This window comes from Labeo rohita, chromosome 2 (assembly GCF_022985175.1).
Source record: "Labeo rohita strain BAU-BD-2019 chromosome 2, IGBB_LRoh.1.0, whole genome shotgun sequence".
NCBI classification, from domain to species: Eukaryota; Metazoa; Chordata; class Actinopteri; order Cypriniformes; family Cyprinidae; genus Labeo; species Labeo rohita.
This window is the reverse complement of record NC_066870.1, coordinates 22,321,042-22,348,485: the sequence shown is the minus strand read 5'-3', so window position 1 is coordinate 22,348,485 and position 27,444 is coordinate 22,321,042. Positions and strand designations below refer to the sequence as shown.

The window sequence follows — 27,444 nt, the reverse complement described above, 5'->3', positions numbered from 1 at the left end:
ACTAGTCCATATCACGTTTTGATTTAAGTGTACTGACCTTCTTTTGATTTATTCATCCAACATTTGGCAAATTCCATGACATTCCCGAATCATACCTTAAATTTCATTTTTATGACCAAATAGGGCCCTAATAATATAATGAAGATAAACAAGAAACAGGACACAAACAAGAACCTGTCTGATGAAAATATTAAAGTTTATCTGCTGGATCCATTGGGTAGGTCTTGGTTGTCTGTACTTATTTGGTGTTTGTTTTTTTTTTGTTTGCTTTCTGTTTTTATCCAGTTTTGGATTTGCAAATTTCCATTTGCAAACCGCATTTAGATCCAGCCCCCATATTTCTGAGTTCACCATCGTCACAGAGTCCCTTTAAGAATTATTCTTATATTCACATTTTGTCTTTGGCATAGGCCAGGGGTGGAAACTCCGGTCCTGGAGAGCCGCAACCCTAATTAAAACTCACCTGCCTGTAGCTTTCTAGTAATCATGCAGACCTTGATTAGTTTGTTCAGATGCGTTTGATTAGGGTTGAAGCAAAACTCTGCAGGGCTGCGGCTCTCCAGGACCGACGTTCGCCAACCCTGGCATAGGCTATTGATTTTTTACAATTATCCAGCTCTATTATATTAAAAAATACTTCTTATTTGTATAATCTTATCAATTTTCTGATCATCGGGAAGGTAGTTTGATCATTTAAATCCTATGAAATATTGAAACTTCTTCCTGGGCTATCTAATAACTTGCAGTCATGACAGATTTACCCATTTCTTCTTGGATAAGGGCAACAATATCATATCAGATATTGCTCTTCAGAAATGGAGCATGAACCTAACTGAGTGCATGGCGATTGTATATGGCAGTATATCTTCACAAGCAGTCTATCTCAGTTATCCAAAGGGCAATGCATGTAAAAACAGATGTACGATTTGACATTAAACTCAAAGTAAAAGAGGGTGACAGTAACAAAATCCCAAAACAGATTTAGGAAAATTCACAGACATCCCCCTCTGCGTTTGATGGCCATTGACTGTAAATGCCAATGCTTCAGGTTATCTTTTAATTCCGGAGTATGTTTCAAAACATATAAAATAAAATAAAATAAAATAAAATAATAAGAAATAAAATAAAAATATCTTCAGTTTTATGAGAGCATCACCAGCTTTTCACCAGCAAATGTGCTACTACTAAAATTGTAAAATAAACAGAACAAAAAAAAAAAAAAAAATCTGAAATAAATCTGTTTAAATCAGTTCTCTTATTCTGAGCTGTATCTCTTTTGCTTTTGCAGACAGCTGAATGGATATTTCCGACCAGCTGCTTTGAAAACATATAACAGAAGTACAAGTCAAGCCACAGGATTTTCACTTTTGTGTTAAGGAAAGTCTATTTTGGGTTTTGTTAGACACAAAATTAGAGCTTTCTCTGTGATTTACTCGGCTGTTTTACTAATGGACATCGTTTTAAGGCTCTAGCTTTTAGTGCTGCATTGGCTGATACTGCCATCTGTTGTTCAAGATTGTATATATACATATATACATACATGTATATACATGTATGTATATATGTATATACATGTATATATACATCCTGGTCATGGATGCTTTCAGAATAGCATACTACCATGGTACTCTTAAAATTCCCGTATAGTATGTATATATAATGTATACTGCATAAACTCAACGCAAATTACATTTCCTAAAATGTGCAGCATACAACAAAGCTTATTGTTCGGGGTACTGTATCCCGCAATGCAATGCACTTACCTTGACTGTCAATTTCTGTGTAATGAACAAACATAAGGATTATTATTAATCTTTCTTTATTCATTATTTGATCAGAAAAGATAATTGGACACATAATTGGATTAAAATCGCAAAATAACCACTTTTAGATGTGGATAACTGAACACACAATGTGCTGAGATCGTATGACAACAATGTATTAAATATTGTGAATAATGCCTACTGATTCTGTTATTTAAAAATAGTATGCAGTGTACATTGAGTATTTACCCTGATAGCACACGTACATCTCGGAGACGTCTATTTGACGTCTGCGTTTACATCTGCAAGACGTAGTTTTTAGAGTGTTTGCTCATCTGCAATACGTCTATAGGATGTTTCCTATCAGATGTCAAATAGACTCTATTAGATTTCTTAAAGATTAAGATTTAGAATGTATGTAAAACTGACATCTTACAGACGTCTGTCAGATGTTTGTACACAGCAGATGCTTTCCAAATCAAGTGATCTTTAACAGACATCTTGCAGACGTACGTGTGCTATCTGGGCTAGTATTGCACTCTAAACGTATCTAGTGTCTTATGTAGATACATAACTGAAGATCGTTAATGTAAACGATAAAAATATGCACTTAATTACACAACTATTTTAGGAGACTCATTTTCTTTCTCAATGTTTCTTGTCCCTTACAGTGCAAACGAGGCTCATCTGCCAAACGGCAGTATTTTAAATCATTAATCTCTGGGCGAGTGTGCTGTGTGGGCATTCAGATTCCCATAATGTTCGGCGGCTGACAGCAGCCATTTTCCATGGACGAGAGGGCTGAAGAGGCCTGTTGACCCCTTTCCACCACAATCTTCCCTCATCACACTGTGCGACTTCATTAACTCTCAGGGCAATTTCAGGACTTTTTCCAGGCGTTGTCATTATACAGTGTGCTGTCAATTACACAAGCCTGCTGCTTAAAAGAAATCCAATGATAAAAGTTCTGTAAAAGCCAAAAGGTCATCTTCTCCTGCTAACCTCAAACTGAACGCTTTTTACTCCTGATCTCAGCAACATATCAGATGTGATCAATAATATTAGCTGAGTTATGCTTAATTGTTTCTCATACATGCTTCTCATACATGCAAGCCTTGTAAACAGTGGTGTTATAGCTAGATCTGTGAAAAAAACAGCTATCACAGAGAACACTCAAAGGCAAAGGGACACTGAGAGGTGCTTTGTTAAAAGAACAGTAGGTGAATCTTGGTGAAATGCTGCCCTCTACTGAAACTAATGTGCTACAGCTGAATGCAGACAAACAAGGTTACCAGGCCTTAAATCTGTCAGATTTAAGGTTTTACTAACCTTGTGAGGAAATTTTGTTAGTGTGATTTAATATATATTCTATAATATATTTGCAAAAAAAAGTTAGTTTGAAGTCAGTCCTGAAACTCTTTTTTTAAGAAAACACACATAAGCAATGCAACCATCTTTGACCAGACAAAGCTGTTCATTCATGATGCACTCCAATAAGCGATGTTCATCTGTCTAAACAAATAAATAAACTCCTCTCTTTCTCTCTTTCCTATCAGTAGCTCGAAATGATATATGAAGTGCCACAGACGGCTTTCCAGAGAGACAAATGCCAATGACTCGCTCTGAAATGTCAGACGTGACAGTCGGAGACATGCCACGAGAACCTCTGCCTGACCAATTTGAAGCCCTCCTGATCACAAACTGGCTGACTGTCAAAATTGACAAAGGCCAATTTTACCTGCCTGGAAGTGAAATATCTCTCTATGACAAATACGAGGGTAGTGGAGGTACTGCACTGCTGTTGAAGATCTTTTGTGATGCTGGTATATATGTAGGACGAACTCTGATGATACAATGGTAGCTGAGCACAAGGAACTGGTTTTGTGTTGTAAACACTGGGCAAAGTTGCAATATGAGTACAAAGAAGCATTGTAACTCAATGGATTTGTTTGTTGCTGTACTGAGTGACCAGTCAGACCGAGCACACTGTAAAAAAAAAACAATTTGTTGATTCAACTTAAAATAGTTTGTAACCTGACTGCCTTAAAATTTTAAGTTCAGTCAACTCAAAAAAAGTTTATTCAACTTGAAATGTTAAATTATACTAAGTGACAACTTAGATATTTGAGTTGAATCAACTTAAAATTTTAAGGCAGCTGGGTTACTTAACCATCTGTTAAGTTTAGCGAACACAAATATCTAAGTTGTTAATACAACTTAATATTTCAAGTTGACTAAACTTATTTTAGTTGACTGAAGATAAAATTTTAAGGCAGCAGGGTAACAAATTATTTTAAGCTGACTCAACAAATTGTGTTTTTTATTTTTTACAGTGTAGTTACAGCTTTAGGGTTGAAAAATGAATTTTCAAGACCCATATGTTGTTTGAGATTATAGAAGGTTTGCACTTACATCACAAATTGGTCAGTTACCCAGATGTGTGGCCATACTTGCGATACTCCGATGTGAACAACAGCATGGTTAATGTACTACTGAATGCATTGTTCTGCTGATTTATACTGTCTAAACCAGGGAAGAAAAGTGTGGAAGCTGCTAAATCATATAAAAAGGACTCAGTAAGGAGAAAAGGGCGCAATATTTTGACAAACTAAAGTTAATAGGTGGTAAAGATATGTACAAGCAGTATTAAATAAGATATTAGCCTAATATAGTGTTTTCATGACACATCATCAATCGGCCATATTGGTGGCACAGAATGTAAACAATGCTACTGAACCGAACGAAACTCATATATTTTGCAGATTACAGCTGCTGAAAATGATCAATTATTGTCATGTTTTGGGATGTACTAATCAGTCAAACCAGGAAAAACATTATAGACTGCCAAAATCAAGAAGAAAAGTGCAAAAAACTGAGGAACAAAAGGCGTTTGTGGTTGGCCAAACTGAACCGGGATTTCTTATCATTTCCAGTCAGGTAGGTAATATTTAGGCTAATATCTTAATTAATAATCCTCGCACGTATCTCTACCCCTATTAACTGTAGTTTGTCAAAATGCAGCTTCCACACATTTTTTTCCGTGGTTTAGACAGCATAACCCTGGTGAAAAACCCAGCATATGCTGGTAGGTATGTTTTGATGCTGGAATGCTGGTTAGGTAGGTTTTGATGCTGGTTTAAGCTGGTCCTTTGCTGGTTTATGATGGTCCTTAGCTGGTTTAAGCTGGTCTTTCGCTGGTCATGTTGCTGGTCAAGGACCAGCATAAACCAGCAAAGGACCAGCTTAAACCAGCATCAAAACCTACCTAACCAGCATTCCAGCATCAAAACATACCTACCAGCATATGCTGTTTTTTTCACCAGGGACAGTTTTACTACTAATACCATAGTTAAACTATGGGCAATGTAGCAAACCATGGTTAAATTGTGGTTACCTTGGTTTAACTATCAACTTTTTTCTTCAATGTGGAAGTAAGCCTATGGGTGAGACTTCCAGTTCATTATCAGCTATAGGTGAATAATGAAGAATAACAATGTGCAGTAAACGGTAAAACTGTTTGCACTACAAACCAGTGTGCTCATAATTAAGATTAAACATTAAAATAATATGGTAGACACCAATTTGCAATATCAAACAGCAAACCAAGCTGTTTCGTACAGCTAAAAATAGCTGGACGTGGATGAGACTGGAAGCCAGACCCATACAATTTACAAATGGACACGGCCACTTTTACGGGAAGAAAACAGTGGATAGTAACCATGTTCTTTTTTTTTTTTTTTTTTTTTTTTTGGTTTTGTTAGTGGATCAAACCATAGTTAATTTTAACCATTAAAACGTTTAAAAAATGCTTTTCTGTAGTGTGTTTTGGGACATATTCCATTAGAATTTAGTAGTTTTTAACAAGCCACCGATAGAAGGTGACCAATTACCAGTGGAAACCCAGAGGGTCCATCACAGTTTCCATTAAAAACAATACAAGTCTCATTATAACCAGTAAAACCATTACAAATTTTCTGATGGTGTCTATTTTATTTTTTCCTCAGCAGGGGCCATGGGCCAGTTGCACTTAAATAAGAGACCGTCTTGAGAACGATTACATTTCGGATTCAAATTGGACTAATCGGTTTTACGTAACGACTCGTTCTATAACAATTGTTATGACCTGTGTTGAGTAAAACTAGTCTAGAAGACAAACAACCAGCCAGCTTACCGGTAGCACTGACTTCCCTTTGAAAAGGTTACATATAATCAGGTTATTCAACAGAAGCTTTTATTTACGAAAGGCACATTAGTTAAATACAATAATTTATTCATTCACAATGTCTAAATACACAAACGTACTCATTCACAATGTCTAAAAATCTCAATAACGTACCAAATCAACAACCCCCTAAGTTACATTTTAATTCACAGCATAAGACAAATACATTAGGGTAAGTTAGGGTACAAATTTAATCTTGTTAAAACTTCATGTAGGGCTTAAGAACAATTTGTTTAATTTATTAAACAGCAGTGCATATTATTTAACAAATAGGATGGTTGGTGCACATTTACAGTGTGTATATCAGCAAGCTGGTCAAGAACTGTATAATCAGTGTTGTACTTGAAGGCGTTTTTTCGTCATGATCTCTTCTGAAGAACTCATGCAGCGGGACAGAAATGTCCTGCACCTGCTGGAGTAGTCCTCTGGACAGTCTCTGTATAGACTCACATGAGCTGGGGTGATGAAATCGAAACTTTCAACTGTCAGCCCTTTCTCCTGCAACACTTTAACCATCTTCTCCACATCCCTGTACCTGATCACCCGGTCTGCTCTAGAATAGAGGTACATCTGAGGCCAAGGTGCCGGGTGCTCCATCATAGCATCATAATGGTTCTTGTGAAAGTACTTGGTCATAGGATACAAAACAATCCTGAGAAGGAAAACGGCCACAGCAAACAGTGCCAGGAGGAAGTACTGCAGTAGCACATTAACTTTGGGCCCTAAGGTTGCTTTGAGCGCTCTGAGTGCCCCTATAACGTTTTGACTGCCCGGGGCACTGTCCACAACCGTACCCACCACACACAGAGTGCTGAACTGCTTGTGACTGTGCAATAACTCAACAATGTAGCGGTAAAGCATGAAACCCCCATTGCTGAACACATGGAAGAAAATTGGGTTGTTCTCCACCTCGTAGTCAAACAGAACTTCAAGTAATTTGTGTGCAGTGCTTCTTAGTTCCTTGTAGCCCATTGGTTCTGAAATAAAAACTGTCTTTAAAGGAGCCGTGTAGCGTAGAGTCACACATCCCTACCAAGAAAAGAAAATACATGGACTTTTATTAAAATAATCAGGTTTCAAATTTTTCTTTATTAAGGTCACATTTTTTATGATATTTATATACAGATTTTAAAGTCTCAAGGCCTGTTCACACAAAGAATGCTAACCATAGTGATAACTATAATGATAACAATATTAGTCCAAAGTAAAAAATTATTATAAGCGTGTGCTGTCAACGTGCATGTCTCATAGCGATTTCAAGAATATTGGTCCTTTGTGTCGTTATCATTACAGCTGCGCATAGAATGATTATTAAAACTTTTTATAGTTATAATATTACTAAATATTATTATAATTAATATTACACCTATGATGATCCAAGACTGAATTAAATGACAGTTTTTATTGTGTAAAAAAATATTTAAACAGCAAGTACAGACTATCGCACAATTCTTACAATGCTCTATATGAAACGTGAGAGATTTATATTGAAAATATAAAAATATTATATATACACTGTTTTTCAAAATTTTGGAATCAGTAAGATTTTTTAATGTTTTTTTTCAAAGAATTTTCTTATGCTCATCAAGGCTGCATTTTCTTAATCAAAAAAATACAGCAAAAACGGTTATATTGTGAAATATTATTACAGTTTCAAATAATGGTTTTCTATTTTTATGTATTTTAAGACGTGATTTATTCCTGTGATGCAAAGCTGAATTTTCATCAGCCAATACTCCAGTCTTCAGTGTCACATGATCCTTCAGAAATTATTTTAATATGCTGATTTATTACTTTTATTGTCAATGTTGGAAACAATTGTGCTGCTTAAAATATATATATATATATATATATATATATATATATATTTTTTTTTTTTTTTTTTTTTTTTTTTTTTTGGATTTTTCAGGATTCTTTTTGATGAATAAGAAGTTATAACAGCATTTATTTTAAATAGAAATATTTTATAACAATGTAAGTCTATCACTTTTTACCAGTTTAACATCCTTGGTGAATACAAATATAAAATCCTAAAAAAAATAAAAAAATAATAAAGAATAAAAATGTACTGACCACAAACTTTTAAATTATAGTTTATGATGTTAGAAAATATTTCTATTTTAAATAAAAGCTGTTCTTTTTAACTTTTTATTTAAAAAAGTATCACAGGTTCCAAAAAAAATAAAATTTTAAACAGCAACTGTTTCCAACATTGATAATAAATTAGCATATTAGAATGATGTGACACTGAAGACTAAAGTAATGATGCTGAAAATTTAGCTTTGATCACAGGAACAAAACACATTTTAAAATATATTCACATAGAAGACAGTTATTTTACATTGAAATAATATTTCACAATGTTACTGTTTTTTCTGAATTAAAAAAAATAAATAAATACAGCTTTGATAAGCATAATAAACTTAAACTTAAAAAATTCATAATAAATAAAAATCTTACTGATCCCAAACTTTTTTGTGCATCATTTCCAATGTAATTGTGAAAATATTTTTTTTCTTTGTAGGTATATGTAATAAATGAAACATGTCTGATCTGATGCAATTAAAATTGAATGCAGAAAATACAAAGCATAATAGATGTGAAAAACATTTCGAAAATTACAGAACACACAACATTTTATTTTATATTTGTAGAAAAATAAACATATCATTATGAGTATAGCAAGAGTTTATTTTCTAAAAGTGGCCAAAGTGACCATAGTTGAAAAAACAACAACACTGTGTATATTTCCAAGGCATAGGAAATGTCTCACCTTTTCATTATAAATAGAACTGTATTTGGCAAGATGTTTGTCTCTGCTGCCCGCCCAGCCTAGAAGAATAACGACTGGCTGTTTTGATCCGCGCCAGTGTTTCTCTGTCAAGACAAGAATAATGTGTCCAAACGACCCTGTTCCAATGATACGCACTTACAGTATGTGAAATGAGCGCAAGCTTTCCAGTGTAACATCTCTAAATTAAGGTTTAAACACAGCTAGCAGTTTTCAATTCATAGGAGAAAGCAATTAGGTAACAAGGAAACCCAGAACTGCTGTCAGCATCGGAACACCACTTACCTGAGATCAGTGCCTCTGGAAAAACTATGTTGTAGTCTATGCCATCATCCCCCATACTGACGATTATTTGCACAATCGTCTGTCTGCCATTAATAATTCACAAAAAAAAGTGTCGCGTTACACCTCTCTTGTGCTGCTGAAGGGACAGTCACAGTCAGAGGCAATGCACGATAATACAACACGAGTGAAGCAGGAAACAGCAGCGTGCCATTGTTTCACACAACATCCGGGTCACGATTCACAAGTAACAGACAAATTCAAAATAAAGGTCCCTACGCGTTCCTAAAAATAAAAGCACCTTCAAACCAAACTTGTTACTAAAAGATGAACAATTGTTAATTTAAAAAATTAAGCAATACAACAACATATATTCTGTTTTATATAAAAAGTTACCACTTTTCATGGTCAAATATAAAGTGCACGTTTTGAGACTGCGCTGTTGGACATTACAACTAACCAATGAAATAGGTGCATTTCAAGTATTTAAAGTGTCTAAATATGTTTAGAGCCACTGTAGATAAAACGAGAGTACGAAATTAAACAATAATTGTAGTCCAAGTTGTGTATATGAAACAAAATTAATGTAAAGGGTTTGCACTTGCGTCACGGTTTGGTCACCCTGGTGAAAAAAACAGCATATGCTGGTAGGTATGTTTTGATGCTGGTTTAAGCTGGTCCTTTGCTGGTTTTTGCTGGTCATGTTGCTGGTTAAGGACCAGCATGAACCAGCATAAACCAGCTAAGGACCAGCATAAACCAGCTAAGAACCAACATAAACCAGCAGAGGACCACCTTAAACCAGCATCAAAACCTACCTAACCAGCATCCCAGCATCAAAACATACCTACCAGCATATGCTGGGTTTTTCACCAGGGCAGTTACCCATATTTGAGATACTTCGATGTAAACAACATGGATTGCATGGTTGTTCTGCTAATTTATGATGTCTAAACCACGGTGAAAATGCGTGGAATCACATAGAGAAGGGCTTATTAAGCAGGAAAGAGCGCAATATTTTGACAAACTAAAGTTAATAGGTGGTAAAAATACGTACAAGCAGTATTAATTAAGATATTAGCCTAATATTTCACCTACCTGACTGGAAATGATAAGAAGAAACACAAATGTTGTCAGGATTATTGCCCTGAAAATCCTGGTTCAGTTTGGCCAAACACAAACGCCTTTTGTTCCCCAGACAGTTTTTTCCCTGGTGAAAAAAACAGCATATGCCAGTAGGCATGTTTTGATGTTGGGATGCTGGTTAGGTATGTTTTGGTACTGGTTTAAGCTGGTCCTTAGCTGGTTTATGCTGGTCCTTGACCAGCAACATGACCATCATAAACCAGCAAAGGACCAGCATAAACCAGCACCAAAACATACCTAACCAGCATCCCAGCATCAAAACATACTTACCAGCATATGCTGTTTTTTCACCCGGGTTGCACCCTTCTCCTTGATTTGTTATAACTTTTGGCAGTCAATAGTACTCCAAATGTTTTTCCCATGCTGAGCGATTAGTACAGCCCAAAACATAACAATAACCCTGCTGAAAAAAACAGCTAAAACTAAGCTGGTTGGCTAGTTTTAGCTGGTCATCCAGCATGGTATTAGCTGGTCATAGCTGGTCAGCAGGCTGGTTTTAGAAGGATTTTGGCAACTGGTCTTAAGTGGTCAGGTTGGGAGACCAGCTGGAACGACCAGCTAAAACCAGCCTGACCAGCCGAGCCAGGCTGGGAGACCAGCTAAAACCAGCTACTTCCAGATTAAACAAGCCAACCAGCCTAGACTGGGTTTAGCTGTTTTTTTTCAGCAGCAATAATCAGCAAAATATACAAGTTTGGTTCGGTTCAGTGGCAATGTTTACATTCAGTGCCGCCAACATGGCCATTGATGATGCGTTGTGAAAATCCTCTATTTCTGATACTTAACAGTTTCTAAACACTGATAAATCAGCCATTTCAAAGACAAGCCCAATTTACTCCTCAATCAAATTTGACCATTTTTCCTGTCCAAAATGTGACCTCATATCCACTTTAAATGAGAGGTTAAAACTTTTGATATATAACCTTTAAGACCTGATAACTGCTTACAATTTTGACCCCAGGTATAAAACATGAAAAAGCACTACATTTTTTCTGGATTTGTTTTATTATGGCTTCACAACAATTAGAAATACACTGAATGTTATAAATAAACAGGACTACTCATTTGCTTATGCTGCTTTATTTAAATAAAAATTATGCCAAACATTATTTAGATACATTTACTTAACTATTAAAATCCACGCCAGAATATCATCAGATTAAACCAGAAAAAATCTAAATAGTTACGGTTTTAATAAAAAGAAAGAAATTAACAAATGCTTACATTTTCTGAAGAAAAACATTAAATATATTAATAATTGCATTTGGATATATTAATAAATGCATTTGCTAAATTCACACATAACCTGAATAACAGTTCACAAAACTGACAAGACAGGGGCTGTTCACAACATGTGCTGAGTAAAGAAATATATGATTATATATTTATAGTAAAAACAATAGGTCAAAGCAACTACTACTCAAGTTACTACTACCAAAGTTTTTCTGAAGCACTGCATCATTCCCTTGGTTCCCCCCCAAGGAGCAAAGCCTTCCCATCAGACACAGACTCGCCTTCGGCTGCATCCATTTCAAAAGTAATAGATGGCACCGGTCCGCTTACAACTTTGTGTGTCTTCTCCGGCTTCTGCCCACTGGAGCTGTTAGTACTCGACCCTGGAGAGAGAATAGCAGTATCTGTAGAGATCTCGGTGGACACGCGTCGACCAAAGGTCATTGAATTGACGCTGGAACCATCAGCCTCACTCTCAGTCCAACAAGAATCACTATCTGAAGCAGAAGACAAGCGTGTCTTCCCCCAGCGGCCATTCGCTCGCGCAGCATTGCCGATGCTGACCCCCAGAGAGCACTGACTGGTGAGAGTCGGACGACGGGAACTGACACTGCCAGAACTAAAAGAAGAACGGAGATCCTTCTCTTTGACACGCAGGATGGAGCGTAGTACCGGAATGTAACGGGCAATAGCCGCCCGATATTTCGGATGCGTAATTGCGTAGATGATGGGATTATGGATGGCCGAGGCCTTGGCGATCACAGCAGGTACTGAATTCATGTAGGGCGTCAGGAGATGGGAATACCCAGCCGTGGCAGTAAGGGCAACCACGGAGTAGGGCGACCATGATATTACAAAAAGCACAATGACCAGGAGGGCAACTTTCGCCATCTTCCATTCGTTCTGCATGCGTTCATACACCTTATGCGTTTCCCCACAATCCAGCTCTCGGATTTCCTTCCCCGCAGCTCGGATAGCTTGAAAGATTCCGAAGTAGCAGCTGGCGATAATGCCTAGTGGGATGAAGAACACAAAAATGAAAAGGAGGATGGTGTATGCACGCACGGATGGAGTAAAGGTCATATAGTCCCAAGAACAGGAAGTCTGAAGACCCTCTGGAACATAAGCACTCCAGCCAAAAAATGGTGGAAGGCTCCAGCCTAGTGAGTAGAGCCACACGACGGCCAACACCATGCCTGCCTTGCTTCGGCTAACTCTGCCCACGAGGGCGAGAGGCTGAGTTATGGCTAAGCAGCGATCGGCAGCGATGGTGGTCAAAGTCATCATTGAACAAATCCCAAAGAGTGCACCACAAAAGGCGTAGAGCTCACAAGAGCGCTCACCGAACACCCAGCGTCTGTGCAGGCTGGCTGCGAAGAACACGGGCGACTGGGTGAGTGACATGAAGAGATCAGCAACAGCCAGGTTCACCACAAACATGTTTCCTGCGGTGCGTAGTGTACGGCTCCGGCAGAAAACGTAGATCACCAGCGTGTTTCCAATCACTCCGGTGATGCCGACTATTAAGATGACAGAGCCGATGATGTAGTGGGCATGGTCAGGAACATCCACGGTGGGGAACGGGTGTGGAGGCTCGTGGTGGTGGCTGTGGGTCGGCCCATGGATAGGAACATGAAGCAACTTGTAGCTTCTGCTGCCCAGTGACTCCTTAAAACTTGCAGTGCAGTTGATGTCTCCAGGGGGACAATGATGCCCTCTCCATGAGTGATGGTTCATGTCGTAAAGTTATTGTATACAAAACTAACGTTAATTTTGTTAAGAGAACTGAAGAGAGCTGTTAAATTCTTGTGTTAAATAATAAACAGTGCTGTTCTCCTCTCTGTGTCAGTCTGTGAATGGTGGCTCCCTACATTAGCTTTTTATATACTAATCAATGCACCACCAAGTTATTATTGATCAGTAAGTAGTTCATTACTTGGCCTGCTGTAATGGACTAAAATTGTCACTTGGCCTATGGTTGCGGTAAAAAAACACTAAATACTTTGACCTTGTTAAAATCATACTGAACTTGTTGCTACAGTTGAGGTCAAAAGTTTACATACACCTTGCAGAATCTGAAAAATGTGAATTGTTTACCAAAATAAGAGGGGTTGTACAAAATGCATGTTATTTTTTATTTAGTACTGACCTGAATAAGATAATTCACATAAAAGATGTTTACATATAGTCCACAAGAAAAAATAGTAGTTAAATTTACAGAAAATCACCATGTTCAAAAGTTTACATACGCTTGATTTTTAATACTGTTGCCTGAATGATCCACAGCTGTGTTTTTTTTTTCTTTTTAGTGATAGTTGTTCACGAGCCCCCCTTCAGGTCCCACACATTCTGTGGTTTTTCAGCATTTTTGTGTATTTGAACTCTTAAAGCAATATTTTTCCTTCTGAAGCATCAGTGAGTGTTTGAACCTTCTGTAATAGTTACATACGAGTCCCTCAGTTGTCCTCAGTATCAAAAGATGGATCTCAAAATCATACAATCATTGTTCAAATAAGGGTTCAAATACACAAAAATGCTGAAAAACCATAGAATTTGTGGGGTGGGACCTGAATTATTCTGAATAACAGCAGGCAGTTTAACTGTTCAGGACAAACAAGGGGCTCATGAACAACTATCGTAACTATGTAAGAATCAAGCAAACTTGTAAACTTTTGAATGGAGTTATTTTTATAAATTCAACTATTATTTTCTCTTGTGGAATATATGCAAACATCTTTTATGGGAAATATCTTATTCAGGTCAGTTCTAAATAAAAAAGAACATGCATTTTGTATGATCCCTCTTATTTAGGTAAAATAACATTTTGCAGATTCTGCAAGGTGTATGTAAACTTGAACTCAACTGTATTTTCAACAATTTTGCGTTAGTCTTTATTTTATAAGACGATACATCTTACAAAAAAGAAGTTTATTCAAGTGTGCTATTAGTATACTTCTTTTAAACTAAAAAAGTATACTTTCAGTCTAATTTTCAAGTACTTCTCAGAGATATACTTAAAATGACATTTAAGTATATTTATACTTAAAAAGTTCTAAATATATTTAAGCTATACTATACTAAGCTTAGAGAATCCATGTTTTCAGTGTTAAACGGTAGGGGGCACTTTTACACGTCTTCTGTACAGAATTTCCAAAACACAAGCGAAGAAACCAAGACAATAGAAAAAAATCATCAAAACTGTGTAACGTTATTGAATAAAATGTCGACCCATGAAGGGGTCATGATGGCTGTCAAGGTTTGGGGTGTTGATCAACTCCATCTATGTTTTGATTATCATTCTGAATCTAGTACAAAATATTGTTTATTTTTTATGAAACTTACCCTCATTCAAATGTTTATAAAAAAATATTGCATGAAGATATATATATGAGCAGTATGAAACTACTAAACTAGTAGTTTACTGAGACTATACTTCAAAGTGTACTAAAAATACTACAAGAATTTAATTAGTAAACTATCAGTATACCTGTAAGTTCACTATTAGTGTACTTACAGTACAAACTAAAAACTTAGATGTAAACTAGTTGTGTAATCAAAGGTTACTACTGTTATATTTTAAGTACACTTAAAAGCATACTTTTATATACTAGAAAGTAGGCCGATTTAGTCTCAAGGTGTATTGAAATAGTACACTTACAAGTATACTAGTAGTACACTGATATTTGTATACTTACTACATAAAGTATACTTAAAAATATAAATAAACTTTACTTAAGCATACTTATTAAAATAAACTTGAAGTATGATGCTTTTTGGTAAGGGATCTGTACAAAATATTATATTACATATAATATTGACAATAAATGGCACTGATATAAAGAAAGACCCTATTTTCAAGTTTGAATGTTTCATTTGAAATGCTAGCAGTGAGTTAGATAACCCTGTGGGAGGTAAAAAGGTCACCAGGAGGAAATGTAGACCATGAAAAGCTTTTTCGATTTTAGAAGTCATTAACTACAAAGATACTCCCACTGTTTGTTATTTAGAGAAGTAAATGAGGGCAGATGTTGATGGAAAAAAAACACTTTTTGACCAAAAATAAGGGTGTATGGATTGTTTGAGTGGATGCAGGGAGCCAAATCAATTTATGCATTGTGAAAGTGGAGCACAATGACTGTTCCAATAAGGACTGATTAGCATGCCTCATCATGGGAACTGCTCACTGACCTGAACGTGGACTGTAATGATTCTCCCTGTATGTTCTAGTTAAATAATGATCAGCCTATAGCCTTCAATCCTTTTCACGATAAGAACTTGACCTAATTTCGAAAAAGAAAACAGATGAATGTATCTCAGCAGTCGTTATTAAAACTGAATATAGTTTTGACCTTGAGTTTAGTGAGCAGCAGAAAGTATGTGAACATGCTGTTTCTAGTTAATAGGCAAATGTTTTGGCAAGGCACTTCAATTCCAAGAAGAAAAAACTCAAAAATACTCTGACACACAATGACATTCTTTAGGATAGTGTGCTTCCAAATTTGTGACAACAATTTGGAGAGGGCCTTTTGTCTCCTACAGTGTGACAATGCCCCCTTTGTGCACAAAGCAATGCCCATAAATTAATGATTTACTGAGGATGAACTTGACAGGCCTACACAAAAGCCCAGACCTGAACCCCACTGAACACCTGTGGAATAAACAGAAACGCTGACTGCGAGCCAGGCCTCATCATCCTACATCAGTCTCTGACCTCACTGACACATGTCTGGTTGGGAGCATATTCTCACAGACATGTTTGCGGACTTGTGGAAGGCATTAATTCCAAAGGTTTTGATATTTAAAGCTTAACAATCATATACAGTGTTGGGGAAAGTTACTTTCAAAAGTAATGCATTACAGTATTGAAAAAAGTAACTAATTGCATTACCTTCCAGCAGGCATACAAAGTCATAAGACCATGATATTTGGTTAAATTTTGTTTGCAACGTTGGGTGACCAAAATTTAATATTGATTCAAAGTCTAATGTCAATGTTAATTTGATGTCCAATACTGATGTCAGCTGATGTTGATATTTGTTGTTTTTAGGTTGTGTAACCAAAATCCAATGTCAAGTCAACGTCAAATTGGCATCAAATACTGACGTCAGCCTGATTTTCATTCTCAACCAAAATGCAACGTCAACCTGATGTTGATGTCCTGTGTCTGCTGGGTTAGTTACTTTTTATGAAAAGTAATGCATTACATTACTTTTGCATCACTTTTGTCACCTGAGCTGGACTGGTTTATTTATTTTTAATAAAAGACACATTTTTGGCAACTGAAATGGCCCTTTCACACCAGAAGTAAACCTAATAAGCCTTAGCCTGAAGGAAGTGCCTCTGCCTTACTCCCAGTTTCTCTCAACATGGGCAGAAGAGGTGTCAGTAAATAAATGGGAAAGCAAAGTAACTTTACTTAATCAAAAAAGTAACTCAGAGATTCTCTTGTAAACTCAAAAGTAATGCATTACTTTATTAGTTACTTGAAAAAAGTAATCAGTGTTGCCAAATTGAATTGGGCTACTTTAACACTGTTGCCGCAGGTTTTCATGTCCACTGGTTGAAGTGACCTCAATAACGTCATATTTAGGCCCTGGAATGCTAATTCTACCAGGGGAACGCCGCCAAAAAACATGTATTTTCCCCCCGGAGTGCAATTTTTAACGGGAGACCCTCTTCAAAAACGCGATTGGGCTACTTTTGGGCTAGTTTTGTGTAGCAATTGGGCGGGTTTTGTTGTGAAAACCTGGCAACCCTGAAAGTAATCTCATTTTGTAACTTGTGTAACTTGTAATGCATTACCCCTGGGTGTTAACATACTTTTTGGCCATAAACTGTAAAACAACCTTACAGGAAATTTTCAATAATTCACAATAACTGCCCTTAAGACATCACTCATCAGCTAGACATTTTATATGATTTGTAAATGTTAGAAACTGAACAAAAGAACATTCATTCACATTTTTGTGGTTAACTTTTTTTTATTATTAATATTACAGTTAGTCTTAAAGGAGAAGTCCACTTCCAAAACAACAGTTTACAGATAATGTACTCACCCCCTTGCTATCCAAGATGTTCATGTCTTTGAACAAAGAAATTATGTTTTTTGAAGGAAACATTTCAGGATTTTTCTCCATATAATGGACTGGTATGGTGCCCAGAGTTTGAACTTCCAAAATGCAGTTTAAATGCAGCTTCAAACGATCCCAAATGCTGTTGCAATCAAATCCCAGCTGAAGAAGGGTCTTATCTAGCGAAACGATCGGTTATTTTTATAAAAATAATTATTTACAATTTATATACTTAATCTTAAACGCTCGTCTTGTCCTACTCTCCCTGAACTCTGTGTATTCTAGCTCAAGACAGTTAGGGTATGTTGAAAAACTCCATCAAATTCAAAATCATTCTATATCACTGTTTTACCTTCTTTGTCAAGGGTGTTTGATCTTTTTTGCATGTTCACTTTGCAAAGACTGGATTGGTACTTCTGCAGCAATGTAGGATGATCATTTACAACCGCATTTGTGATCGTTTGAAGCCGCATTTAAACTGCATATTGGAAGTTCAATCTCGGGGAACCATTGCAGTCCATTATATGGAGAAATATTCTGAAATGTTTTCCTCAAAAAAACACAATTTCTTTACAACTAAAGAAAGAAAGACATGAACATCTTATATGACAAGGAGGTGAGTACATTATCTGTAAATTGTTGTTCTGGAAGTGAACTTCTCTTTTAACTTTAAAAAATATACTATTCATATCCATTTTTAAAACCCTTTAGAAATGTATTATTTTACTTAAAAAAGTTTATTTTTACTCTTACAGGCTAAGCCTTAAAAATGAATATTTCTGTGGACTTCCACACTAGAAAGCTGTAATGACACTGTCAAGAGCATTATGTTATTCAAGGATGTCTGTCTCACAGGCTTGTAGGTGGAGATAGGCCATATTGCTGGTGGTAGTCTGTGATATTTTAGGTTGACAGTCTGTGTCTTTACTTTCAGGGGTACCACCAGTCATAAAGCCCTTTCCAGGTTTGTGCACAGTATTCTTGACGCATCTGATCCCATTTGGAATTCTCATTCCGGTCCACATCGGAGACTTAATCTCAGAGCTGGATGTGATGAAATAAGACACATACATTTTGATTCCATACATGTTGATTCCACATATGTCAAAGATATCCACCTTATTTTTCAATGCGGAAGTGAGCTGTTTTCTGGTAATGTGTTACACGTCCAGTTCATAATCCGCCATAGGGAAATAATGAGAAGAATATCAAAGTGCAGTAAACGGTAAAACACTCTGCACTACAAACCAGTGTGTTCATAATTAAGATAACACATTAAAATAATATGGTAAGACACACCAGTTTGCAATATCAAGCAGCAAAATGAGCTTTTTGTACAGCTAAAAATAGCTGGAAGTGGATGAGACCGGAAGCCAGACACAAAAAAATTACAAATGGCTGCACCCACTCTGGGAAAAATAAGGTGGATAGAAAAGTACCTATCAGGATTTGTCAGATATTCACCTGTACTTTGAAGATGGTTCTGCCTCTTGTGCTAGTAAGTACGCATCAAAAAGTACAGTTTCTGTATTGGCCAAACAAAACCCATTGGCCCTTCTGACATCTGTAGAAAAGCATAATATATTTGTTTAAAAACTACAGTTTAAAATCAGTTTAAGAGCAGTGAAACAGAAGAACACATACCAGCCACAGTGACAGGACTCTGGTAGAGAGGCTGGATTGGTTCATACATTGTTTTCAAAGTGTAGTCAAGAGAGGACGTCTTGAAAAACTTAAGAACTGCTTCAGAGTGAGAGAACTGGAAAATAGATTCCTTGCACGATTACTGTACAATACATCTATTATTGGCATTACGGGCTAGTCAAAAGAAGTACCTTTTGTGGCATTTTGATTATATTTCTCAATAGTTTTTCCACTTCATCCAACCTGGTTTGAATGTTATTGTTTTCCTCTGCTTCTTTTATCTTCTGTAGTGCTGTTAAAACACACATATACAATAATGAAGTCTCTAATCAGTTAAATGACCACTTATTTCAAATGAAGCAAATGTCATACCCTTAAGCATCCCTGATTGAGACAAAAGTCCTTTGTCGTCTGGAAATGATATACTGAAATTCCTAACTAGTTTCACTAGATCAGGATAGCTTCTTCGCAGATATGTTATGCTTTTTTCAGACCATTCAGTCCTAATCTCGAAAAACTCCTCTTCTTCTCCAGCAGCACCAACGGCGAAGCGCTCGAGCCCAACAACCCAACAGTCATTTACGCTCAGCCGAGAAAAGGTTTCCATATTAACACCTGCCATAACTAAATCGTATCATAAACACATTAAATATTAATTAAGAATCAATTTTCATATGCTAAATTGAATAAGACGAAATAAGAAGTTGCAAAACGGCGAAATCGTTGGCTTATTATCTGATAAAAGTTCACAAATCTTCTGACAGGAGCTGAACAAACTTCAAACTCCTCCGCTTTTCTCTTCGCCTGCTGAGCCCTGAAGGCTCCATTTGTGCACATTCCCTGTGAACTTACTCCAAAATTAGGAATTTCTCAATGGAGAAAACGATGGAGTTTCGCTAGTCTGTTATTCTTGTTGGGATGCTAGTGGGCGGTCCTATTCTGCCCCAGCATCCAATGGCATCAGGCGGAAAGTAACTAGCTGCGATCTCATTGGTTGTTGCGACATCGTGCCGCTGCTCGTTTGCATAAAGATCAGTTCGGGGTGAGAAGTGTCACTCAGTGGAAAGAATGTGAGACCTTTGATTTAAAATATGTTTACACAAAAGACGTTGCTAAAAGTAACGATAGCCTTGAAACATTCAATTAAAACAAGATTACAAAATAAAGATTCTAGTCCTCTGCTAATATAAATTGGCTTGATCGTGCGTTGAGCAACAGGTGAAATAATCCAGTTTCTATTGGATTGGTAGTGGGATTTGCATGTCGTTTAAAGCTCAGTGTTACGACTGCTGCATCATGGGTCAATCCTTTAATCGCTTACTATTTTAAAATGCTATAATTAGCCGCTCACTGAAATAGAGCAAGATTCACCTACATTCCACCAAACTTACTAAACCATGACTTGAATTACTGTGTCAATGCTGAGGTGATCTACACGTATCAGTCAAAAGTTTTTGAACAGTAAGATTTTTAATGTTTTTTTAAGACGTTTCTTCTACTTACCAAGCCTGCAAAAACGGTAAAATTCTGATATATTTTTACTCTTTAAAATAACTGTATTCTATTTAAATATATTTTAAAACATAATTTATTTCTGTGATTTCAAAGCTGAATTTTTAGCATCATTAGTCCAGTCACATGATCCTTCAGAAATCATTCTAATATTCTCAAAAAAAACGTTATTATTATTTTGTTAAAAACAGCCGAGTAGCATTTTTTCAGGTTTCTTTGATTAATAGAAAGCTCAGATGAACAGCAGTTATCTGAAATATAAATATTTTGTAACATTATAAATGTCTTTATCATCACTTTTAAGCAACTTAAAACATCCTTGTTAAATAAAAGTATTAATTTCTATGATTTCTTAATTTTCTGTCATTTCTGGTATAGTGTGTAATGTTACGAAAGCTTTTTATTTCAGATAAATGCTGATCTTTGGATCTTTCTATTTATCAAAGAATAAATGAAAAAAAATGTACTCAGCTGTTTTAAATATTGATGATAATAATAATATTAAATATTTCTTGAACAGCAAATCAGCATGTTAGAATAATTTGAAAAAGGATCATGTGACACTGAAGACTGGAGTAATGATGCTGAAAATGTAGCTTTGATCACAGGAATAAATTACATTTTAAAATATATTCAAATTAGTGCTGTCAAACGATTAATCACGATCCAAAATAAGTTTCTGTTTACATAATATATGCGTATATACTGTGTATATTTATTAGGTATATATAAATACACACACATATATTTATATATAAATGTATATATGTAAATATTTTCAAAATATATACTGTATGTGTGTGTGTTTATATATACATAAATATACACAGTACATATATATTGTGTGAACAAAAATTTTTTATTTAGGATGTGATTAATCACGATTAATCGTTTGACAGTTAGTGCATCCAAAGTAAAAGTTTTTCAAATAGAAAGCAGTTTTTTTAATAGTACTTTAATATTAAATTGTACTGTTTTTGCTGTATTTTGTATCAAATAAATGCAGGCTTGGTGAGCAGAAGAGACTTCTTTAAAAAACATTCAAAATCTTACTGTTCAAAGACTTTTGACTGGTAGTGTACTCTTATTTAAAACCATGACATAATATTCCAATAGCAATAGCACATGGAATTTACGGAATTATTACAAGACGTTTGCATAATTAACAAAACAGTACTTTTAAAATTTATTTTAAAAGTTTTATTAGAAATCATAAATATCATTTGGATGTTCGTGCTCTTTGAGAAGGTGCGGTTTGAGAACCAGAGCTGTTCCTCTGCCCCACTGCTACAGTTTGTTCGGCACTGTGATGTTTCCTCTTATGTCGCACCAGCAGCTGGCGGTCTGGTGTGGAATACTGGCACAGGTGACAAGGGAATGACTCTCCAGTGTGATGACGCCGTGAATGGAGGTCTAAGCTCTTCTTCTGGATGCTGAAGTGAAACGCAGAGCCTTATTCTTAGTTACAGATGTAGTATGAAATAAGTGTAACCTGGCAACTTTATGACAGATGAGTGCGTGTACCTGCTGTACGGACAGTACTGGCAGCGGTAAGGCTTTTCTTGCGTGTGTGTCCTTAAGTGTCGGCGCAGAGAGCTTCTGTCAATAGATGCATAGGAGCACTGCGAACACTTGTATGGCTTCTCACCTAAAGCAAGAAGAAAAACACATCATTGAAATTCTCACACTCAGGCAGTGCAATGTCATGGCAACTGTTCCATGAGAACCAACTTTTGAAAGACTTCCACAAAGCTCTAAATCTCTGCATGTCACCGTCTTTCTCCATATATTTGCTGCATTTCTAATTAAAGTAGCATGGGAAAGTCATTTATTGGCTCGGCTCTGATCATAATTTCTGTTTAGTGACTAGGGCTAATAAAAGAGGTGGACAAGATGTGTCACTGTAATTCTAAACCAATGATCTATTGTTATTGCACTAAATATGTATACATAAAAAAAAAAAAGTTTAATATTAAAAAAAAGATATCCACAATGTGTTTGTAACGGCACCTGTGTGGACGCGGAGGTGCTGTACGAGCGAGGCTTTCAGACGAGCACAGTAATGGCACTGTGGACATTTAAATGGCTTATCTCCTTGATGAATGCCCATGTGACGCCGCATTGTCATCTTGGTAGAAAACTTCCTGTACAGAGACAGAGACAAGTTATACACTACCAGTCAAAAGTTTTTGAACAGTAAGATTTATTGTCTTTTAAAATAGTATCTTCTGCTCACCAAACCTGCATTCATTTGATTCAAAATATAGCAAAAGCAGTAATATTGTGAACTCTTTTCTATTTGACTAGATTTTAAAATTTAATTTATTCCTGTGATTTCAAAGCTACATTTTTAGCATCATTACTCCAGGCTTCAGTGTCACATGATCCTTCAGAAATCATTCTGATATGCTGATTTTCTGTTCAAGAAACAAGAGGAAACATCAGTGATACCAATGACATTTACAATGTTTCAAATTATTTTCATTTCAAAGAAATGTTGTTCTTTAGAATTGTCTTTTCTATAAAGAACCTTAAATAAATGTATCATGGTTTTCACAAAAATACTAAGTTAACTAATTAGGTTTTCTGCTGTGATAATAATAAAAAATGATTCATAAGCACTAAATCAGCATATTAGAATGATTTCTGAAATATCATGTGTCACTGAAGACTGGAGTAACGGCTGCTGAAATTGCATTACAGGAATAAATTGCATTTTAAAATACATTAGAACAGAAAACAGTTATTTCAAATTGTAATAACATTTCACAGTAATACTGTGACTATAAATGTAGTTTTACTATATATATATATATATATATATATGTTTTTTTTTTTGTTTTTTTTTGTTTTTTTATTATTTTTTAATCAAAGAGGCTTCTTTCAAAAATCAATCTGACTCTATACTTTTGAACTGTACATACTATAAAATACACATTAAGATGTTACACATCAATAGCAGTCTTTTGGTTAAGATAATTTCTGTCTAGTGTGGAAAAAAATCAGCAAAGAATAAAATCATTCTCATACTTGTCGCAGAGGTTGCAGCAGAACTCTTTCCTTCTAGAAACAGTGAGTCCAACAGACGTGTCACTCTTTAGGTGTCCCACTCTGTCCTTTCCTCCTTCATTGCTTTTTTCCCTAGCCACAACCCTGTTTTTCACCCTCTTATTCCTAACCTGGGACCAGGACTCTGGCTTCATCCTTCTGAGGCATTCTGGGTACTTGAGGGATGTGTCAACTTGCTGGTTTTCTCTAAGTACAGACAAAGAAATCATTTAACAGTGGTTTCAACATCTCACCAAATACTTTTTAAAGGGATAACTCACCTAAAAATGAAAATTCTGTCATTAATTATTCATCCTCAGTCGTTCCAAACCCATAAGACCTTCATTCATCTTCGAAACATAAATTAAGATGTTTTTGATGAAAGCAAGGGTCCTACCACATTCAAGGCCCAGAAAGGTAGTAGGGACATTGTTAAAATAGTCCATTTGACATCATGGTTCAGCCGTAAGTTTATGAAGCTATGAGAATACTTTTTGTGCGCAAAAAAATTGACTTTATCCAACAATTCTTCTCCCCTGAGTTAGCATCTTCCACCAGTTATCGAGAGTACAACAACACATGCTTGTACCTTTCTGGGCCTGGGAACGTGGTAGGAGCCTTGCCTTATCTTAATTTTTGTTATGAGGATGAACAAAGGTCTGATGGGTTTTGAACAACATAAGGGTGAGTAATTACTGACAGAATCTTCATTTTTTGGTGAACAACATGAGGGCAATGGCTTTCAACGTTTTGACTAACAATATTTGAATATTTTTAATCTACAGACACTCATAGTTTCTGTAAATTAAATTTCAGAATTACAGATGTTTGAAGAGGAGAATGTTCTTTAGGGTTCCCACTTTTTTAACCAGAGAATTTAACCCCCAACTGAGAACCACTGTTTTAAGGCAATTTGACAACAACAAATTAATTTCGATAATAACAATACTTACCTACTGTGACCAACCTGTTTCTTTTGATTTATATCAGCCTGTTTGTGTTGAGTGTGAATATGTTTTAGGGTTTTCTTCCAGGACTTCTCTAAAAGACAAATTAAAAATTTTAAGAGAAATATGTGACCCTGGACCACAAAACCAGTAATAAGGGTAATTTGTGGGTGATTTGTTAGGACAGGACAATATTTAGCTGAGATACAATTATCTGAAAATCTGGAATCTGAGGGTGCAAAAAAAAAACCTAAATACTGACAGAATCACCTTTAAAGTTTTCCAAATGAAGTTCTTAGCAATGCATATTACTAACCCAAAATAAAGTTTTGATATATTTACAGTAGGAAATTTACATAATATCTTCATGGAACATGATCTTTACTTAATATCCTAATGATTTTTGGAATAAAAGAAAAATCGATAATTATCCAGGTATGTAACTATGATTTCAAAACCTGCAAGCATTCTACAAGCCTTTCAAGGTGTACATTCAAACTTATAGCTTGTCACAAAACAAAACTTCCAATTACCAAACGAGGTACACTCCATTTAATAAGAAAAAAATAATCTGTACCTTTAAAATCACAGTGTAAACATTTAAATCCTCCTTGAAAATGACATTGTTGGTGTATCTCCCACTCTTTCCTGGACTGACACCATTCCAGGCACAGAGAGCACTGCACCAGACCCCCAGACTCAGACCGACAGTGATGCCGCTGATTATGCCTTTCTTCATGTGCGTCACGACAATCAGCTCTCCTAAATGTCCTGGGACAAACGCTACATTTATGCCTCTTTGAGCCTTTTCTTTTTCCATGTCCTCTCCAGTGCTGCTCCATATCAACCCAGTCTTCTGATTCCCAACCACAGCGAGGGCACCTAAAGCCTTGGTCTCCACAATGGCATTTCAGGTGCACCTCTAGCATGCTGCGGCTGGATACAACTGTCTGACAGAGGATGCAGGCCAGTCCACTTTCCTCCTCAGACGGCTTCTGCATTTCAGCATCCTGCTCAGCTTCTGGATGGGACAGGCTTTTTGCTGAGGTCGCAGACTGAGGTTGACACTTAGTGCTTGAAATTCTGCACAACCCAAGAGTCATTAGATGAGCTGACTGGGCCATCTCTTCATCCTGGATTTCTGTGTCCATTCCACTGTTTAAAGGAACGGCCAGATCTGTGTTAGCATCCTCCATCTGAAACACAGGTTCCTCCTCGCTGTCCTCATCATGCCTATCCTCCTCAAAGAGTGTGCTTACCTTCAAAAAACCAACATTTACAGTTACATTTTCTCACATTTCAAAATTTTAAATGATATTGTTCATCCAAAATGAAAATTCTGTCATCATTTACTCACCCTCATGTCATTACAAACATATTTTGAAGAATGCTAGTAAGCAGTTTCTACTGAATTCCATTGCATGGACAAAAATACAATGTTAGTCAATGGGAACCAAAACCATTTTGTTACCAGCATTCTTACAGAAAGTCATACAGATTTGGAAGAACATGAGGGTGAGTGTGGACTATTGCAAGAATCTTTATATTCACCTCACAAGTTTGTGCCACATGCAAGTTCCCATCAGAGTTGGAGCCCAGGCCAATGTCACATGACCGTGGGCTGATGTTTTGAAACATGCCATACATCGGGAGGAGGAAAGACATGCGCTCCATGTCCATATGATCCTCGTTGCTTTTTGACCCAGAATGGAGATCACTCTCTAGGTCGTATGGAGAGCTGCTGTGGTCGACGTCCTCTTCATCATCAACCCTCATTCCTACACCCAAACTCTCTTCATCCTCTTTCTCCAGACATGGCAGATGGGGACATGGGGACACCGGATCATGTCTTTCCAAGACATGATGGCTAATCTTGGCTTTTTGGCTGCTGACAAACTGACAGACTCTACATCGGTATACTTCAACTAAGAAAGCTTCCACTAAAGTAGACACATGAGCTTCAATGCCCTCGGCTGAGCTGCAGTAGAGACTGGAAGTGACATTTTCCTCTGCAAGTCGAAGGGTTACGGGTTGAACATCTTGGTATGTGTCTTTAAATCCACCCATTCCTGGAAACAGTGGAGGAGGAGGAAAACAGATAAGTTAGACAGTCTTGTAAATTATCTGAAGTATAAAACATTCAGTGTTGTGCACTTCATCAAGAATTTTGGACCTTGACTGAATATGAATAATGACTGAATAATGACAGCTAATTAATTAATACGTTTTATTGTGCAGCCTGTTATTGCAGAACACTCTGAAGCACAATGATAAAGTTAGACATGTAAAATGTGGACATACACAACATGTGCATCAGATCCACTAGCACGACTAGCATCAGATGCATTAAACAAAACTCATCAGATCATTCAAAAAGCAAGCTATATTTGTGAATTAACTGTTAAATCGTTCCCAGTTGATGTATATGTGTAAACGATGTATAAATGATGTGCGTACCTGCATCAAACCGCGTTGTCTTTAAATTACTTAGCTTGTGTTGCGAACGTAAACATGTGATTTAGGGACCACCCTGTAATTACCACACACAAACACAGCGTAAAATTTGCCATTTGCGATATTTTTCAAAGTACTGACAAACATAAACACTATTCTCGTGTACAAACATAATTTCTAACTGGTTTAAACTAAGTATGTGGGCAACAATAGTGAACGATATTTTTATGACCACTGTTCGTAGCCAAATAATTTTTTAAGATCCCTGCCTTCCGGTTCGTTCGTCTGCGTTTCATACACACTGCGCATGCGTGTTTTTTTAAAGCTCCGA

General features: G+C 36.4%; 4 protein-coding genes across 5 annotated transcripts; all 4 read right to left on the bottom strand.

Annotated features, from left to right (window-relative positions):
- Nucleotides 1-5,977: 5,977 nt before the first annotated feature.
- On the bottom strand, nt 5,978-9,291 carry tmem53 (transmembrane protein 53). The gene is made up of 3 exons (XM_051096879.1): nt 9,062-9,291; nt 8,759-8,862; nt 5,978-7,014 (listed from the first exon to the last, which is right to left on the bottom strand). The coding sequence occupies exons 1-3, from the start codon at nt 9,114-9,116 to the stop codon at nt 6,316-6,318; spliced, it is 858 nt and encodes a 285-aa protein (XP_050952836.1). The 5' UTR covers nt 9,117-9,291; the 3' UTR covers nt 5,978-6,315.
- Nucleotides 9,292-11,266: 1,975 nt separating this feature from the next.
- opn4.1 (opsin 4.1) lies at nt 11,267-13,280 on the bottom strand. The gene has a single exon (XM_051096867.1). The coding sequence runs from the start codon at nt 13,172-13,174 to the stop codon at nt 11,663-11,665; it is 1,512 nt and encodes a 503-aa protein (XP_050952824.1). The 5' UTR covers nt 13,175-13,280; the 3' UTR covers nt 11,267-11,662.
- A 4,875-nt stretch (nt 13,281-18,155) lies between these two features.
- Nucleotides 18,156-20,563, bottom strand: LOC127175001 (PX domain-containing protein 1). Its single transcript, XM_051125790.1, has 5 exons — nt 19,525-20,563; nt 19,344-19,444; nt 19,153-19,267; nt 18,973-19,072; nt 18,156-18,552 (listed from the first exon to the last, which is right to left on the bottom strand). Exons 1-5 carry the CDS (start codon nt 19,772-19,774, stop codon nt 18,339-18,341), a joined length of 780 nt encoding a protein of 259 aa, XP_050981747.1. The 5' UTR covers nt 19,775-20,563; the 3' UTR covers nt 18,156-18,338.
- A 1,068-nt stretch (nt 20,564-21,631) lies between these two features.
- Nucleotides 21,632-27,408, bottom strand: si:dkey-154p10.3 (zinc finger protein 600). Of its 2 annotated transcripts, none has more exons than XM_051095564.1 (8): nt 27,117-27,408; nt 26,211-26,728; nt 25,237-25,918; nt 24,666-24,753; nt 23,695-23,919; nt 22,675-22,808; nt 22,189-22,312; nt 21,632-22,097 (listed from the first exon to the last, which is right to left on the bottom strand). In XM_051095564.1, the coding sequence occupies exons 2-8, from the start codon at nt 26,724-26,726 to the stop codon at nt 21,884-21,886; spliced, it is 1,983 nt and encodes a 660-aa protein (XP_050951521.1). In that variant the 5' UTR covers nt 26,727-26,728; nt 27,117-27,408; the 3' UTR covers nt 21,632-21,883. The 2 variants fall into 2 exon arrangements, with proteins under 2 accessions (XP_050951521.1, XP_050951525.1); XM_051095568.1 differs by lacking the exon at nt 27,117-27,408 and adding an exon at nt 26,961-27,099.
- Nucleotides 27,409-27,444: the final 36 nt, after the last annotated feature.